This window comes from Salvelinus alpinus, chromosome 32 (genome assembly GCF_045679555.1).
Source record: "Salvelinus alpinus chromosome 32, SLU_Salpinus.1, whole genome shotgun sequence".
Taxonomy (NCBI): Eukaryota; Metazoa; Chordata; class Actinopteri; order Salmoniformes; family Salmonidae; genus Salvelinus; species Salvelinus alpinus.
This window is the reverse complement of record NC_092117.1, coordinates 1,485,140-1,503,165: the sequence shown is the minus strand read 5'-3', so window position 1 is coordinate 1,503,165 and position 18,026 is coordinate 1,485,140. Positions and strand designations below refer to the sequence as shown.

The 18,026-nt window shown below is 42.3% G+C and overlaps 1 protein-coding gene across 2 annotated transcripts in view; it reads left to right on the top strand.

The window, feature by feature from the left end:
- Positions 1–18,026, top strand: part of cdh23 (cadherin-related 23) — a 727,760-nt gene that overhangs the window by 365,138 nt on the left and 344,596 nt on the right. For both annotated transcript variants that reach the window (XM_071379722.1, XM_071379721.1), the window contains exon 9: positions 17,706–17,784. In XM_071379722.1, the coding sequence (XP_071235823.1) occupies positions 17,706–17,784 (79 nt within the window). The remainder of the gene's footprint in view (positions 1–17,705; positions 17,785–18,026) is intronic.

Sequence of the window (18,026 nt, the reverse complement as noted above, 5' to 3'; positions counted from 1 at the left end):
GATGCGAAGCTACAGGACTTTTTTGCTAGCTAGCACAAACTGGAATATGTTCTGGGATTCTTCCCGATGGCATTGAGGAGTACACCACATCAGTCACTGGCTTCATCAATAAGTGCATTGATGACGTCGTCCTCATAGTGATTGTACGTACATACCCCAAACAGAAGCCAGGCAACATCAGGAAACAGGCAACATCCGCACTAAGCTAAACGGTAGAGCTGCCGCTTTCAAAGAGCATGACTCTAACCCGGACACTTAAAAGAAATCCCGCTATGCCCTCAGACAAACCATCAAACAGGTAAAGCATCAATACAGGACTAAGATTGAATCGTACTACACCGGCTTCGACGCTCGTCAGATGTGGCAGGGCTTACAAACTATTACAGACCACAAACGGAAGCACAGCCGAGAGCTGCCCAGTGACACGAGCCTACCAGACAAACTAAATTACTTCTATGCTCGCTACGAAGCAAGCAACACTGAAGCATGCATGAGAGCATCAGCTGTTCCGGATGACTGTGTGACCACACTCCATAGCCGATGTGAGTAAGAACTTAAAACAGGTCAAAATTCACAAGGCCGCGGGGCCAGACGGATTACCAAGACGTGTACTCCGTGCATGCGCTGGACAAATGGCAATTGTCTTCACTGACATTTTCAACCTGTCCCTGACTGAGTCTGTAATACCAACATGTTTCAAGCAGATCACCATTTTCACTGTGCCCAAGAACACAATGGTAACCTGCCTAAACGATTACCGACCCGTAGCACTCATGTCTGTAGCCATGAAGTACTTTGAAAGGCTGGTCATGACTCACATGACTCACACCCTAGACCCACTAAAATTTGCATACCACCCCAACAGATCCACAAATGATGCAATCTCTATTGCACTTCACACTGCCCTTTCCCACCTGGACAAAAGGAAAAACTATGTGTGAATGCTATTCATTGACTACAGTTCAGTGTTGAATACCATAGTGCCCTCAAAGCTCATCACTAAGCTAATGACCCTGGGACCAAACACCTCCCTCTGCAACTGGATCCTGGTCTTCCTGACGGGCCACCCCCAGATGGTAAGGTTAGGTAACAACACATCTGCCACGCTGATCCTCAATACGGGGGACCCTCAGGGGTGAGTGCTCAGTCTGCTCCTGTACTCCCTGTTCACCCATGACTGTATGGTCAGGCACGACTCCCACACTCCCACACTCCCACACTCCCACACACTTAAGTTTGCAGACGAGACAACAGTGGTAGGCCTGATCACCGACAACGATGAGACAGCCTATAGGGAGGTCGTCAGAAACCTGGCCGTGTGGTGCCAGGATAACAACCTCTCCCTCAATGTAATCAAGACAAAAGAGATTATTGTGGACTACAGGAAAAGGAGGACCGGCCATGCCCCATTCTCCTCGACTGGGCTGTAGTGGAGCAGGTTGAGAGCTTCAAGTTCCGTGGTGTCAACATCACCAACAAACTGTCATGGTTCAAACACACCAAGATATTTGTGAAGAGGGCACAACAAAGCCTATTCCCCCTCAGGAGACTGAAAAGATTTGGCATGGGTCCTCAGATCCTCAAAATGTTCTACAAATGCACCATTGAGAGCATCCTGACTGGTTGTATCACTGCTTGGTATGACAATTGCTTGTGCCTCCGACGGCAAGGCACTACAGAGGGTAGTGCGTACAGCCCAGAACATCATTGGGGCCAAGCTTCCTGCCATCCAGGACCTCTATACCAGGCGGTGTCAGAGGAAAACCCTAAAAATTGTCAAAGACTCCAGCCACCCTAGTCATAGACTGTTCTCTCTGCTACCCCACAGCAAGATGTACCGGAGCGCCAAGTCTAGGTCCAAAATGCTTCTTATGAGCTTCTACCCCCAAGCCATAAGACTCCTGAAACGCTAATCAAATGGCTACCCAGACCAATCCACTTTACGCTGCTGCTACTCTCTAGGTTATTATCTATGCATAGTCATTTTAACTCTACCTTCATGAACATATTACCTCAATTACCTTGACTAACCTGTGCCCCCGCACATTGACTCTGTACCTGTACCTCCTGTATATAGCCTCGCTACTATTATTTTACTGCTGCTTTTTAACCATTTGTTATTTAAAAAATTGTACTTATCTATTTTTTACTTAACCCTTATTTCTCCTCAAACTGCATTGTTGGTTAAGGGCTTGTAAGTAAGCATTTTACTGTAAGGTTTACATCTGTTGTATTCGGCGCATGTGACAAATAACAAAAATCGTTTTTTGGGGTAACTGTACTTTACTGTTTGTATTTTTATTCAACTTTTACTTCACTACATTCCAAAAGAAAATGATGTACTTTTTACTACATACATTTTCCCTGACACCCAAAAGTACTCTTTACATTTTTAAGGCTTTGCAAGAAAGGAAAATAGTCCAATTCATGCACCAGTCAAGAGAACATCCCTTTTCATCCATACTGCCTCTGATCTGGCTCTCACGGACTCATGAAACACAAATGCTTAGTTTGTACATTTTGTTTACGTGTTGGCATTCTCTCAACCATCACATCCAGGCTATAGTGGCTTACATTATTATTATATATTTTTTTTTTACCCAACCTTTATTTAAACACCATAGTTGAGTTAGTTTAGCTGCTTTATTGGTTAATGCATCATAGCAGTGGTGCACTTGGTGGCAGGAATGTTTTCCTGGCACACGTTAGGTCCCTTGATACCAACTGAGCAATGTTCCCATGCCCTGAGTTCAGGCTGTTCTGGAAGCAAAGGGGTGTCCGACCCGGCAGTAGATGAGTTTACCTAATAAACATTTTCATACTGCTCCCCCGTGGGAATCGAAACCCACAGCCCTGGTTTTGCAAGCGCCATGCTCTACCAACTGAGCTAAACAGGATCTTTCAAACCAGCGACCCTTTTTTTGCTTCCCTGCCCCGCCTTTCACTACATTGATGTCAGAAGTGGGGTGGTGACTGTGGGGCCATTGAAATGTGCAGCCCGGGATGTGCGAGAGGACCAAGTAGTCAAAGCATGGCGACGTGCCTTCCCATTCGCAGTGTAGCAATCCTCACTATATGAGCCACACTTCTATTTCCACCAAGTCAGTTACCCTATTGGTGTGATGTGTATGGGGTTTTCCTTTCACTCCAGCGACCCAGGTTGGCTTCCCTGCCCCACTGTTCGCTACAATATCATGAATGCATATGTAGCAACTCCAGATACCCCTTTTAATGAGAGGCCAGTGTTTTTGTGACATGCAGGTTTTAGTGATATACCATGCTGTGGCACTGCAGCTGGATGCATCTAAAAATGTAGTCTTTATTTCAGCAAATGGTATTATTCTCTTGGACATTTCCAGCATCTAACAGTAACCACAGCTGTCTCTGAAAGGTAGTTTAATCATAATATAATTTTACTCTTCATATGTTCAAAGGAAATTTGTGTAAATGTAACCTGTGTTACTGTGCTGCAACCAGCTTTGCTTCCTCCACTGTCTCTGCCCCCCTACTGGGCAAAAACCAGTTGTCCTCTGATCGCAAATACACGTGATCACCCGCCTGAAAAACAAACCAAGGGTGCATTCAGCAGGATGGAACTTTTTTGTTTGATTACAAGACAGACAGACAGATACACCGGTAGATTGATTGAATGTTATTATTCCTATATTGTATTCTCATATTTTAAAGAACCATAAATCATTTAAATTCAATAAAAATTCAATTCAACTCCCACTGACTCTACTTCTGCTGAGACTGACTACTTCTGCTGACACAGCTTTTATTGACACTTTTGTCAGTCTCAGCTGGGACACATGGTTTCCGTGAGTGGGGGGGGGGGTGGTGGGATAGAGACATGTTGGCTGGGTGGGGTTAGGGGAATTGAATAAGAGGTTGGGGGTGAAGACCCACTATGTAATTTGGACAGGGGGCACTAAACTCCCATTGACACAACTTTTACTGATGCTGATAGCATATTTTGTTAACCTAAGCTAGTGTTGCGTCATTTGGATTTTGGGGAATCTACATGCAGCAGCAGTGTCTTAGACGTACCGGCGCAAACGTTTCAACAAAGAGGAAGACCAGGTAGCCACTTATTAGCTAGCTAAGCGTGTCTCTCTTCTAAACAGAAGGTAGCTACATAAATACCACCCCCCCCACACAGATTTTACTTCTCCTTCTCCTATAAACCAACAAGGCCTGTTAATCTGACATCATTTCCGGTTACAACTTGTAGATGTGCTTCTGTGCGGTTTGTTGCTAACCTTACTTTGCTACCTGCCAACTTTATGGTTTTTACTTTTTAATTACCGTTTTATTTTAAATGTTTTCCTTCGCTCAACTTTTTTCATTCAACTTTTTCCTTCCGGATGCTTTATCTGGACGTGGTTCGGCAGGTCCTCCATCAGCCGAATCTAAGTAGTAACATTAACCTTATGCCAATGTAACAGGGTTGGTTATGTTTCCACTTGCCTCTAAAGAAATGTGTATTTGATGTTCAAGCATTCTTATTGGTTAGTTCAACTCTGATGACAATAAGGGGTGTTGTGATTGGCCCCGCTTGCAGATAGGGGGAGATCGCGAACGTCAGGTCTTCCCAGTATGAAAATGTGATGCAAGGGGTAGGTCACGTTCTGAATACTGTTTTCTATTTTCTATTTTACAATGTGTACAAGTTGGCTGTACGTTACTGATTTTATACATGTGTGGGTATATTGTACCTGTTAGGGATTGAGGGGCTTTCTGGGATGTGCTTTGGCATATGATTGCTGTAAATAATTGTGTTAGCTAGCATACACCGATGTCATGGTCACATAAGCCACGGCTAACACAGTTGTCTTCATGCTACAGATTTTGCCAGCCAACAGCGAGTTGCAGTAATCCAGACGGGAGATGACAAGTGCCTGGATTAGGACCTGCGCCGCTTCCTGCGTGAGGCAGGGTCGTACTCTGCGAATGTTGTAGAGCATGAACCATGATGCAAGGGATTTTGCCATCGACAGCCATCAACACTGTTAAGCCCTGTACAACTAACGTGCTGTTTCCCATTTAACAACAGCAACAGAAATAAATTTACATTTACATTTAAGTCATTTAGCAGACGCTCTTATCCAGAGCGACTTACAAATTGGTGCATTCACCTTATGATATCCAGTGGAACAACCACTTTACAATAGTGCATCTAACTCTTTTAAGGGGGGGGGGGTTAGAAGGATTACTTTATCCTATCCTAGGTATTCCTTAAAGAGGTGGGGTTTCAGGTGTTTCCGGAAGGTGGTGATTGACTCCGCTGACCTGGCGTCGTGAGGGAGTTTGTTCCACCATTGGGGTGCCAGAGCAGCGAACAGTTTTGACTGGGCTGAGCGGGAACTGTACTTCCTCAGAGGTAGGGAGGCGAGCAGGCCAGAGGTGGATGAACGCAGTGCCCTTGTTTGGGTGTAGGGCCTGATCAGAGCCTGAAGGTACGGAGGTGCCGTTCCCCTCACAGCTCCGTAGGCAAGCACCATGGTCTTGTAGCGGATGCGAGCATCAACTGGAAGCCAGTGGAGAGAGCGGAGGAGCGGGGTGACGTGAGAGAACTTGGGAAAGTTGAACACCAGACGGGCTGCGGCGTTCTGGATGAGTTGTAGGGGTTTAATGGCACAGGCAGGGAGCCCAGCCAACAGCGAGTTGCAGTAATCCAGACGGGAGATGACAAGTGCCTGGATTAGGACCTGCGCCGCTTCCTGTGTGAGGCAGGGTCGTACTCTGCGAATGTTGTAGAGCATGAACCTACAGGAACGGGTCACCGCCTTGATGTTAGTTGCAGCCAGACCTCACTTCATGTGAGAACCGTGAACCCACAGAGGAGAGACATACAGTGGGGAGAACAAGTATTTGATACACTGCCGATTTTGCAGGTTTTCCTACTTACAAAGCATGTAGAGGTCTGTCATTTTTATCATAGGTACACTTCAACTGTGAGAGACGGAATCTAAAACAAAAATCCAGAAAATCACATTGTATGATTTTTAAGTAATTAATTTGCATTTTATTGCATGACATAAGTATTTGATCACCTACCAACCAGTAAGAATTCCGGCTCTCACAGACCTGTTAGTTTTTCTTTAAGAAGCCCTCCTGTTCTCCACTCATTACCTGTATTAACTGCACCTGTTTGAACTCGTTACCTGTATAAAAGACACCTGTCCACACACTCAATCAAACAGACTCCAACCTCTCCACAATGGCCAAGACCAGAGAGCTGTGTAAGGACATCAGGGATAAATTGTAGACCTGTACAAGGCTGGGATGGGCTACAGGACAATAGCCAAGCAGCTTGGTGAGAAGGCAACAACTGTTGGCACAATTATTAGAAAATGGAAGAAGTTCAAGATGACGGTCAATCACCCTCGGTCTGGGGCTCCATGCAAGATCTCACCTCGTGGGGCATCAATGATCATGAGGAATGTGAGGGATCAGCCCGGAACTACACGGCAGGACCTGGTCAATGACCTGAAGAAAGCTGGGACCACAGTCTCAAAGAAAACCATTAGTAACACACTACGCCGTCATGGATTAAAATCCTGCAGCGCACGCAAGGTCCCCCTGCTCAAGCCAGCGCATGTCCAGGCCCGTCTGAAGTTTGCCAATGACCATCTGGATGATCCAGAGGAGGAATGGGAGAAGGTCATGTGGTCTGATGAGACAAAAATAGAGCTTTTTGCTCTAAACTCCACTCGCCGTGTTTGGAGGAATAGAAGGATGAGTACAACCCCAAGAACACCATCCCAACCGTGAAGCATGGAGGTGGAAACATCATTCTTTGGGGATGCTTTTCTGCAAAGGGGACAGGACGACTGCACCGTATTGAGGGGAGGATGGATGGGGCCATGTATCGCGAGATCTTGACCAACAACCTCCTTCCCTCAGTAAGAGCATTGAAGATGGGTCGTGGCTGGGTCTTCCAGCATGACAACGACCCGAAACACACAGCCAGGGCAACTAAGGAGTGGCTCCGTAAGAAGCATCTCAAGGTCCTGGAGTGGCCTAGCCAGTCTCCAGACCTGAACCCAATAGAAAATCATTGGAGGGGGCCGAAAGTCCGTATTGCCCAGCGACAGCCCCGAAACCTGAAGGATCTGGAGAAGGTCTGTATGGAGGAGTGGGCCAAAATCCCTGCTGCAGTGTGTGCAAACCTGGTCAAGAACTACAGGAAACGTATGATCTCTGTAATTGCAAACTAAGGTTTCTGTACCAAATATTCAGTTCTGCTTTTCTGATGTATCAAATACTTATGTCATGCAATAAAATGCTAATTAATTAATTAAAAATCATACAATGTGATTTTCTGGATTTTTGTTTTAGATTCATTCTCTCACAGTTGAAGTGTACCTATGATAAAAATTACAGACCTCTACATGCTTTGTAAGTAGGAAAACCTGCAAAATTGTCAGTGTATCAAATACTTGTTCTCCCCACTGTACCAATCTTTACCGCTGCAGGTGCTGTAAGGAGTATTGTGTGACCAGACCAACGCTGTCCCAACAACCCCGTATCTTGATGTACACTCAATCTCAAGAATTCAGCCCGTGCCCTCAGTTATCTCCTGCTCCTCATATTCTACTTTCACCTGAGGATATACACACTGCAACGCGTGGGTCATTTCCTGACAACACAGACTCCCCCTTTATGGCTAAATCACTCATTTTTGACATTTGAATAACAGCCCCCGGTACTCCCATCGGTCTCCCAGTTACCAGCTACCAAGCCATGTGGCATGAGTCCTCATAAAATGATATACCAACAATGCTACTAAAGTAACCCCTGCTACTACTAACATGGCCCATGACTATTGCCTCCTTCAATTACTGTCCCTACAGCGACTGGCGTGAGAATAACTACTGCATGTAATCTGTCAAGCGTTCGCCGGCTGTTATGAATGGGGAAGAGATTAATGAAGTTGGAAGAATATCCAACCTAACAAAACTCTGAGTCACAGGTTTCTTGAAAGTTGACAATAGTGTCTGAAATGCCAACACTATCTCTGCTACTTTCACCATGATCTGGGTATGTGTAACGTTCAATCTAACGTCATAACAGTCCCTATATTGTGCACAGTTCTCCCTCTCCTACGAGCTATCGCCTGTAACAATATACAGTCTCTGGGAATGATACCACTCTATCACACTCGATCACATTCCATCCCACTTAACAGTCTGATGTAAACATTATGTCTCAAACACATGCCTCATTTGTACCTCGCCTCCTGCTACAGATACATTTGCGCATATACAGTGGGGCAAAAAAGTATTTAGTCAGCCACCAATTGTGCAAGTTCTCCCACTTAAAAAGATGAGATAGGCCTGTAATTTTCATCATAGGTACACTTCAACTATGACAGACAAAATGAGAAAAAAAAATCCAGAAAATCACATTGTAGGATTTTTTATGAATTTATTTGCAAATTATGGTGGAAAATAAGTACTGTGTTCCCATGTTCAGGACTGTAGCGTTTTCGGTTCCTTCTGTCAGTTTGTTGTTTTTGTTCGTATTTTAATTATCCTAATTAAAATATGGATTATCATCACGCTGCATTTTGGTCCTCCTCTCTTTCACCCGAAGACAGCCGTTACATATTTTGTAGTCACGTTTCACAAGTTGGAACCGGTGTTTTTCTGGATCAAATGTGCCAAATAAATGCCAACAAGCGCGTCAAAGGTAAGGCATGAATTATATTTTTATTTCTGTGTTTTGTGTCGCGCTTGCAGGGTTGAAATATGCTTCTCTCTCTTTGTTTACTAAGGTGCTATCCTCAGATAATAGCATCGTTTGCTTTCGTTGAAAAGCCTATTTGAATTCTGACAATTCTGATTCACAACCAGTGTAGCTTTAATTTGGTATCTTTCATGTGTGATTTAATGAAAGTTTGATTTTTATAGTAATTTATTTGAATTTGTCGCTCTTCATTTTCTCTGGCTTTTGGCCAAGTGAGACAGTAGAGTCCCGCCTAAACTCAGATTTTTGGATATAAATATGAACTTTACCGAACAAAACATACATGTATTGTGTAACATGAAGTCCTATGAGTGTCATCTGATGAAGATCATCAAAGGTTAGTGATCATTTTTATCTCTATTTCAGCTTTTTGTGACTCCTCTCTTTGGCTGGAAAAATGGCTGTGGCTATGTACTGACCTAACATAATCGCAAGGTGTGCTTTCCTCGTAAATCCTTTTTGAAATCAGACATGTTGGCTGGATTCACAACAAGTGTAGCTTTAATTTGGTGTCTTCCATGTGTGATTTTATAAAAGTTAGATTTTTATAGTAATTGAATTGAATTTGGCGCTCTGCATTTTTACTGGCTTTTGGCCAAGTGGGACGTTAGCGTCCCACATATCCCCGAGAAGTTAACCTTTCTAGGACACACGTTCCACTAGCGGAGCCCCTCGACAACATTCCGCTGAAAAGGCAGTGCAGGACATTCAAAAATATTTCTTTGAAATGTGTAACTTTCACACATTAACAAGTCCAATACAGCAAATGAAAGATAAACATCTTGTTAATCTACCCATAGTGTCCGATTTAAAAAATGCTTTACATCGAAAACACAACATATGATTATGTTAGATCACCGCCAAGTCCAAAAAACACACAGCCATTTTCCAGCCAAAGATAGGAGTCACAAAAAGCAGAACCTTTGATAATCTTCATCAGATGACACTCATAGGACATCATGTTACACAATACATGTATGTTTTGTTCGATAATGTGCATATTTATATCCAAAAATCTCAGTTTACATTGGCGCCATGTTCAGAAATGACTCCAAAATATGCGGAGAAATTTCAGAGAGCCACATCAAATAACAGAAATACTCATCATAAACGTTGATAAAAGATACATGTTTTACGTAGAATTAAAGATACAATTGTTCTTAATGCAACCGCTGTGTCAGATTTCAAAAAAACTTTACGGAAAAAGCAAAGCATGCAATAATCTGAGACGGCGCTCAGATAGAAACAAAATTTCTCCGCCATGTTGGAGTCAACAGAAATACGAAGTTACATTATAAATATTCCCTTACCTTTGATGATCTTCATCAGAATGTACTCCCCGGAATCCTAGTTCCACAATAAATTGTTGTTTTGTTCGATAATGTCCATTATTTATGTCCAAGTAGCTACTTTTGTTAGCACGTTTAGTACACATATCCAAATGCTTGTGCAGGTCCAGTCGAACGTCGGACGAAAACTTCAAAAAGTTATATTACATGTCAAATAAACTTGTCAAACTAAGTATAGAATCAATCTTTAGGATGTTGTTATCATAAATATTAAATAATGTTCCAACCGGAGAATTCCTTTGTGTCTATAGAAGTAATGGAACGCAAGTCGATATCATGTGCAATGAGCGTGACAAGGACCTGGCTCTCTGCCAGACCACTGACTCATTCCCCTCTCATCTGGCCCCACATCACAGTAGAGGCTTCATTCAAGGTTCTACAGACCGTTGACATCTAGTGGAAGCCGTAGAAGGTGCAAACAGATCCATATCCCACTGGGAATTCAATAGGCGATGAGTTGAAAATCAATCAACCTCAGATATCCCACTTCCTGGTTGGATTTTTCTCAGGTTTTTGCCTGCCATATGAGTTCTGTTATACTCACAGTCATCATTCAAACAGTTTTAGAAACTTCAGAGTGGTTTCTATCCAATAGTAATAATACTCTGCATATATTAGCATCTGGGACAGAGTAGGAGGCAGTTCACTCTGGGCACGCTATTCATCCAAAGTGAAAATGCTGCCCCCTATTCCTAAAACGTTAATTACAGCCTGTAATTGAAATTGATTTTTATTTGGATTTCATGTAATGGACAAACACAAAAGAGTCCAAATTGGGCAAGTGAAAAAAAAAAAAAAACTTGTTGCAAAATATTTGACAAAATTTTAACCTAAAAGGTTGTGCGTGCATATGTATTCACCCCTTTGCTATGAAGCCCTAAATAAGATCTGGTGCAACCAATTACCTTCATAAGTCACATAATTAGTTAAATAAAGTCCACCTTTGAGCAATTTAAGTGTCCATGATCTGTCACATGATCTCAGTATATATACACCTGTTCTGAAAGGCCCCAGAGTCTGCTTTCCAAACAGGTCAGGGACAAAGTTATGGAGAAGTACAGATTGGGGTTGGGTTATAAAAAATATAAAAAATATCCAAAACTTTGAACATCCCACAGAGCACCATTAAATCCATTATAAAAAAATGGAAAAAACATGGCACCACAACAAACCTGCCAAGAGAGTGCTGCCCTCCAAAACTCACGGACCAGGCAAGGAGGGCATTAGCCAGAGAGGCAACAAAGAGACCAAAGATAACCCTGAAGGAGCTGCAAATTACCACAGTGGAAATTGGAGTATCTTTCCATACACTCCACAGAGCTGGGCTTTACGAAAGAGTGGCCAGAAAACAGCCGTTGCTTAAAGAAAAAATAAGCAAACACGTTTGGTGTTCGCCAAAAGGCATGTGAAAGACTCCCCAAACATTTGGATGAAGGTACTCTTGTTAGATGAGACTAAAATAAAATAAAAATGGCCATCAAGGAAAACGCTATGTCTGGCGCAAACACAACACCTCCAATCACCCTGATAACACCATCCCCATGGTGGTGGTAGCATCATACTGTGGGGATGTTTTTCATTGGCAGGGACTGGGAAACTGGTCAGAATTGAAGGAATGATGGATGGCGCTAAATACAGGGAAATTCTTGAGGGAAACCTGTTTCAGTCTTCCAGAGATTTGAGACTGGGACAGAGGTTCACCTTCCAGCAGGACAATGACCCTAAGCATACTGCTAAAGCAACACTTTAGTGGTTTAAGGGGAAACATTTAAATGTCTTGGAATGGCCTAGTCAAAGCCCAGACCTCAATCCAATTGAGAATCTGTGGTATGACTTAAAGATTGCTGTACACTAGTGGAACCCATCCAACTTGAAAGGCCACTCAGCAAGGAAGAAGCTACTGCTCTAAAACTAAGACTACGGTTTGCAACTGCACATGGAAACAAATATCATACTTTTTGGAGAAATGTCCTCTGGTCTGATGAAACAAAAATAGAACTGTTTGGCCATAATGACCATTGTTATGTTTGGAGGAAAAAGGGTAATGCTTGCAAGCAGAAGAACACCATCCCAGCCGTGAAGCATGGGGGTGGCAGCATCATGTTGTGGGGGTGCTTTGCTGCAGGAGGGACTGGTGCACTTCACAAAATAGATGTCATTAAAAGGAAAGAAAAGTTTGTGGATATATTGAAGCAACTGCTCAAGACATCAGTCAGGATGTTAAAGCTTGGTCACAAATGGGTCTTCCAAATGGACAATGGCCCCAAGCATACTTCCAAAGTTGTGGCAAAATGGCTTCAGGACAACATAGTCAAGGTATTGGAGTGGCCATCACAAAGCCCTGACCTCAATCCTGTAGAACATATGTGGGCAGAACTGAAAAGCATGTGCGTGCAAGGAGTCCGACGGTGAAGTGGACATACTCGATATTTGTATCCCGAAAGAAAGAAATTACAGTATCTCCCTACAATACATTTTAAAGAAAGTTAGCCAAATTAGATACAATTTTGCTATCGTGAAAAGGACAATACCTATTTGTGGAAAAAGCACCCTGATTCATTTTTTTGTCATTTCTCAGTTTTCTTAATTACTTATGGCCCTGCCTACACCTAAAGACTTGTTTAAAAAAAATATATTATCAACAAATATTCCACTTTATTTGGAACGGCAAGCCAGACAAATTTAAACAGGCCTATTTATATAATGAATATGATTTCGGAGTGCAGATGTGAATAAATATTAAAGCATTGGCCCTCTCACTAAAGGCTTCAGTCATACAAAAAATATACTTAAATTCAAACAGGTTCTATGGCAGATTAGTAAGAATGGCTCACCCCATGTTCAAGAATTTCCTTTTTCGCTTCATTCAGAACACAACCTCTCACTTTTGGTTATTTGAAAATTAAATAATATCCAAAATAGCTCTATTTTTAAAACAAGCAATAGAAAACTAGTTGTAATTTCAGTTTAATCCACCAGAAAAGACATGACAAATAGTATAACAAATATTATGGTTAAATGAAAATATACTAATTAATGAAAAAAATGTATTACAAAAAAATATACAAAATATCATAAATAGAACTGGTGGAGTTATGTCACACATGTAGATAAAAAACTATATGGAAATGTCTGCTCTATCCAAAAAAACAATCAACTGATTGCACCATTACCACAAAAATTTGAGGTAAGTGGAAAGGGGAGAAGGTAAGGAACATTTCCGCCGGCCCTGCATTAAAGACCAAGATTGGCTAAAGAAAATTGTGAAAAATAAAAAAAAGTATACCAGTTTCATTTAAGGACCAAAAATTTGACAGCTGCACCATACATGTTGAAAAATAGTTGGGAGGAGATCTTCGATGTACCGATTCCATGGCACATTGTTTATGAACTGATACACAAAATGACGCCAGATTCAACAGAGTTTTTCCATTTAAATTATTATACAAAATTCTTGCAACCAATAGAATGTTATATGGGGGACACAACCATCCCAGCTCTGAAAATGTGGCTGTGAAGAGACAGAATCATTAGATCACTTGTTTTGGTACTGCCCATATGTAGCTTGTTTTAGATCACAGGTTCAGAAATGGTTGAAAAAATACTTGGAGCTAACTCTGCAAACAGCACTGCTGGGTGATTTGAAACATCACAGTCAATCAATCAATAATATAATAATACTCTTTGCAAAGGTGTTTAACTTTAATTTACAATCTGTATAAACTATGATAATATAAAGGTTCAGAACTTTTGTGAAACATCACAACACAGTGGAAAACTTTATGACAGCTAGAAATCAAAACAGGATGGTCTTTAGACATAGATGGGAGGGTTTGAGGGTAGCTGAAGGCTGGGACTAAAAACAAATAAAGATAACTAATGTAAAATATACTGTTCGTGAAATGTATGTATAAGCTGTAAGTGGAACCCTAAGTATTGTTGTCCATTAGTGTACTCCGATTAGGCGAGGGGTGGTAGAGTTAGGGGAAAATAAATAGGCTTGGCAGAGGTCGATTTTGGGGAACTTTTGACCCCCAGGTAAGCTTGCGAAAACGTTGTCTGTGTGTTAGCAGATAACACAGGCTTAACTGTGACTTTAAAGTCTCCACATATTCTGATTCCACCATTCTTCTTAAGGAGTGGTACGATGGGTGTCGCCCATTCACTCACGCTGACCGGCTCCAGTACTTTGTTCTTGACTAAACTTTTTGCGTGATAGCATAAGTTATAGGTCGCGCTTTCAGAAACTTTGGTTTGCTATCTGGTATAATGCTAAGCTTCACTATAATGTATTTCATGCTACCTAGCTCTCCATTAAAGACTTCTCCATGTTTATTGTCACGTTCTGACCTTAGTTCCTTTGTTTTGTCTTTTGTTTTAGTATGGTCAGTGCGTGAGTTGGGTCGGTTGTCTATGTTAGTTTTTCTATGATTTTCTATTTCTGTGTTTGGCCTGATATGGTTCTCAATCAGAGGCAGCTGTCAATCGTTGTCCCTGATTGGGAACCATATTTAGGTAGCCTGTTTTCTGTTGGGTTTTGTGGGTGGTTATTTTCAGTCTTTGTGTGTCTGCACCAGATAGAACTGTTTCGGTTTTCACTTTGTTTTTTTTGTATTTTGAAGTGTTCACTTTCATTAAATAAGATGAACACTTACCACGCTGCACCTTGGTCCTCTCTTTCTCCCGACGACAATTTATTTACGATTAAGGGCAGGCCTGTTTCTCCATGTGCCATTCTACCCATTGAAGGCCAGTCCAGTGTGATTTTCTCTAGCCACGAATGTCCCAGTAGTGATGCATAGTCTCCTTTTATTACTTAGAGTGGCAGCTTTTCAGTTTGTTAATTTAACTGTGACCTCGGTGATGCCTACATCTTATTACTTGGCCTGTCTGACTGTAGAAGGGTGTATAGTAAATGCAATGTATTTAGCCACATTACACACACAAAATGTAGGCAGGCTCGTTCGATGTGACCCTTTTTACCGCAGGCTCATCCTGATGAACTCAACTGCTAAGCCTCTTAAGGAGCTAGTTCCATGGACACACTGACTTTACAATTGCCTTTGCCAAGGTCAGATTACTTTCAGTCAAGACTCTTTTTTTGTAATTTCACTCCGTAGCCCACATACTAGTCTGTCTCTAATGGTGTCATTTAAAACATCATTAAACTCACAGTGCTCTGATAGTTTACTTAATGCAGCAGCAAACAACATATTGTCACTGATTTTCCCTCTTCCTGATTTCTTCTGTCAAACCTTTCATCAATAACTAGTGATTTTGGTGAAAAGTGTCCTTTCAGTTTTTCCACAATATCCCCATACGTCTTATCTTGCCTGTCTGGCTGTCGCAGGCAGCGTAGTATTGCATTACACAAAGAAATGTAGGCACAATTTTGCCCTCATCAATGTCATTTGCAAGAGCAAAATATTCTAATCATTCTGTATATGAGCTCTACTTCTCAATACTTTCATCAAACTGTCCATTATTTTCAACAATTCCAACCATTTTAAGTTTTTCAATTAGCGTCTGATTCTCACTCTCAAAATTGTTCTCAACCATGGCAACGTTATGTTCCGCCGCAGCAATATCTTCCTCAATCATGTGATCTTCATTCACGTCACTCACTGGCATTTCATCTTCGAGTTTGCTCACTTAGCAGTTTTTAATTCCAAAGTTCGTCTTCACAGCCAATGGCCTTTCCTTTCCTCCTCTCTTTTTAATCACATTGTTTTCCCGCTCCAAAGTCTGTCTCGTATCCTTTTCTGCAGTCCATGACAATGCTAACTCTCTCTCTTAGCTAGCTCAACTATGCACTTGCCTCTGCTAGCAATACACTGTGCTAACATTAGCCTACACGGTACCAAGGAAAATAACAGTTTTAAACTTAAGAAAGAAAAACGACTTCTTCCGGACAGAAGAGTTACCGAAGGTTCAGACTTACTTCTCACCAATCTTTTGTTATGGTAGGTTTCCTAACCACGTCTTATAACAATTAAATAATGTTGAGACGGGAGACAGGAATCAGCCATTTGTCTTGAACATGCGCATCTCAATGTATAGAACCCTCACACCCCCAATACACCACACGAGTGTTTGCCTGTGATAAGCTGCGGGGCTAGATTGCCTGAGTGGGTGTCAACTGTCTTCAAGGCCGCTGATATTTACACGTAAAAGGATTTCAAACATGTAGCCCTGTCGTAGGTCATTTCTCAAATGCCATCTCTTTCTTTCTTTCTCTCTCCATCCCTCTCGTGTTCTCTCTTTCTTTCTCTCTCCCTCTGTCCCTTTTTCATTCTCCCCCCATCCCTCTCTTTCCCTTTTTCTCCATCCCTCCCTGTCTCTCTCTCTCTCTCTCCTTCCATCTCTTTCTGTCTTTCTGTTTCCGCTAACCAACCTGCCATCTGTTCAAAACTTTGATGATGGGTTGAGAGAGAAAAGTCTTTGTCAAAGAACAGCGCAGGGCCTGAGTTTGTGGCTGTTGTTTTGGATCTCTGTTGTCAGAAATGACATTTAAACCCTTTCTGGGACAAACACAATTTGGCTGTCAAACCACTGAGCTGAAATGGTAGAAGTGGGAGTATATTTTGGGAGGGGGAGGAGGGAAGGTAGTATTGTACAGGGATAAGGGATGAAGACACAGAGGAGATGGGGAATATGTTTGAGCTGAGAGGGAGTGAGTAATAGAGAGAGAGGGAAGGAGGGAGGAGGGTGAGGGGAGTTTAAATGCCGGTTGATTGAACATATTGTGTGGACAGCAGGAGAATATTGCTCATATTACTTCAGCTCTCTTTCTCCCTCGCTCACTTTCCTCTCACAGTGTCTCTCTCCCTGTCTCCACCCCCCCCCCCATCTTCCTCTCTCCCCTCTCCCTCTCTCTCTCTGTCTCTCTGGTAGTGATCGCTCCCCTCTAAAAGAGCTGTAATTGATTCTGCTGTAATTGGTCAATGACGGGAGATGCTTTGGCAGAAGTGGAGCATAAACACGGCTCAGACACAATTTGTGGGATCAATGGGAGGTAGATAGGAAAGGAGGGGGGGGGGGTGAAGACAAGAGAGGGAGGGGGTGTTCTCTGTCCAGCTTGGAAGAGGTAGCGAGAGAGAGGGAAAGGGAGAGAGAAGGATGGCGAGAAAGAGAGACTTTTAAGCACCGCCACCGTGTCTGATTGAGGCGCGGAGGCCGAGAAAGCTCCGCGGATCAAAGACTTTTCAAATCGCTTTTTTTCTGAACCCTCTCTCTTTATCGTTCTCTACATTTTTTTGTTCATGACTTGCAGCCTTATCTGCTCAGCTGTAGAGTTTTGAAACAACAGGAGAGAAATAAGGCCAATGCAAAAAAGGCCAGTCCATTTGTGCTTTGTGATGATGTTAGTTATTTTGTGGCAGCAGACATTTTCTTGTTTTCTAAGTGCGTAATGGCTCAGGGATATTGGCGGTAAATGGTTCATTAGTGGGGGGGGGGGGGGGTTGTGTGTCTATGTGTCCGTATGCGTACTGAGTTTCTCGGTGTGGCAGTGTTCTAAACATCTTTCTTCTGTATGTTTATGTGCGTGTATACCTGTGTTCATGCCTGTCTGTATGCCTGTGTGTTTGTGTGTGTCCACAGGGCTATGAGGTGCGCAAGATAAAAGCCATTGACCAGGATCTGGGGAGACCGAGGGGCATTGGCTACACCATCATCTCAGGTCTGTCAGACACAATCAATCAGTTAATCAATCCCCATCACACACATACACACAGACACTCAAAATCAATCACTATGATGATGATAATCTTAGAGAATACTACACAAGCCTAATCCAAACACATAGCAATCAATGGTTTCATATAATAATGCAATAGAATAATAGAACAGTCTGTAAACTATCAATCTCTGTTCAGTGCAACTGTGCAGAACATTAAATATATAAATATAAATAAGTCTAAA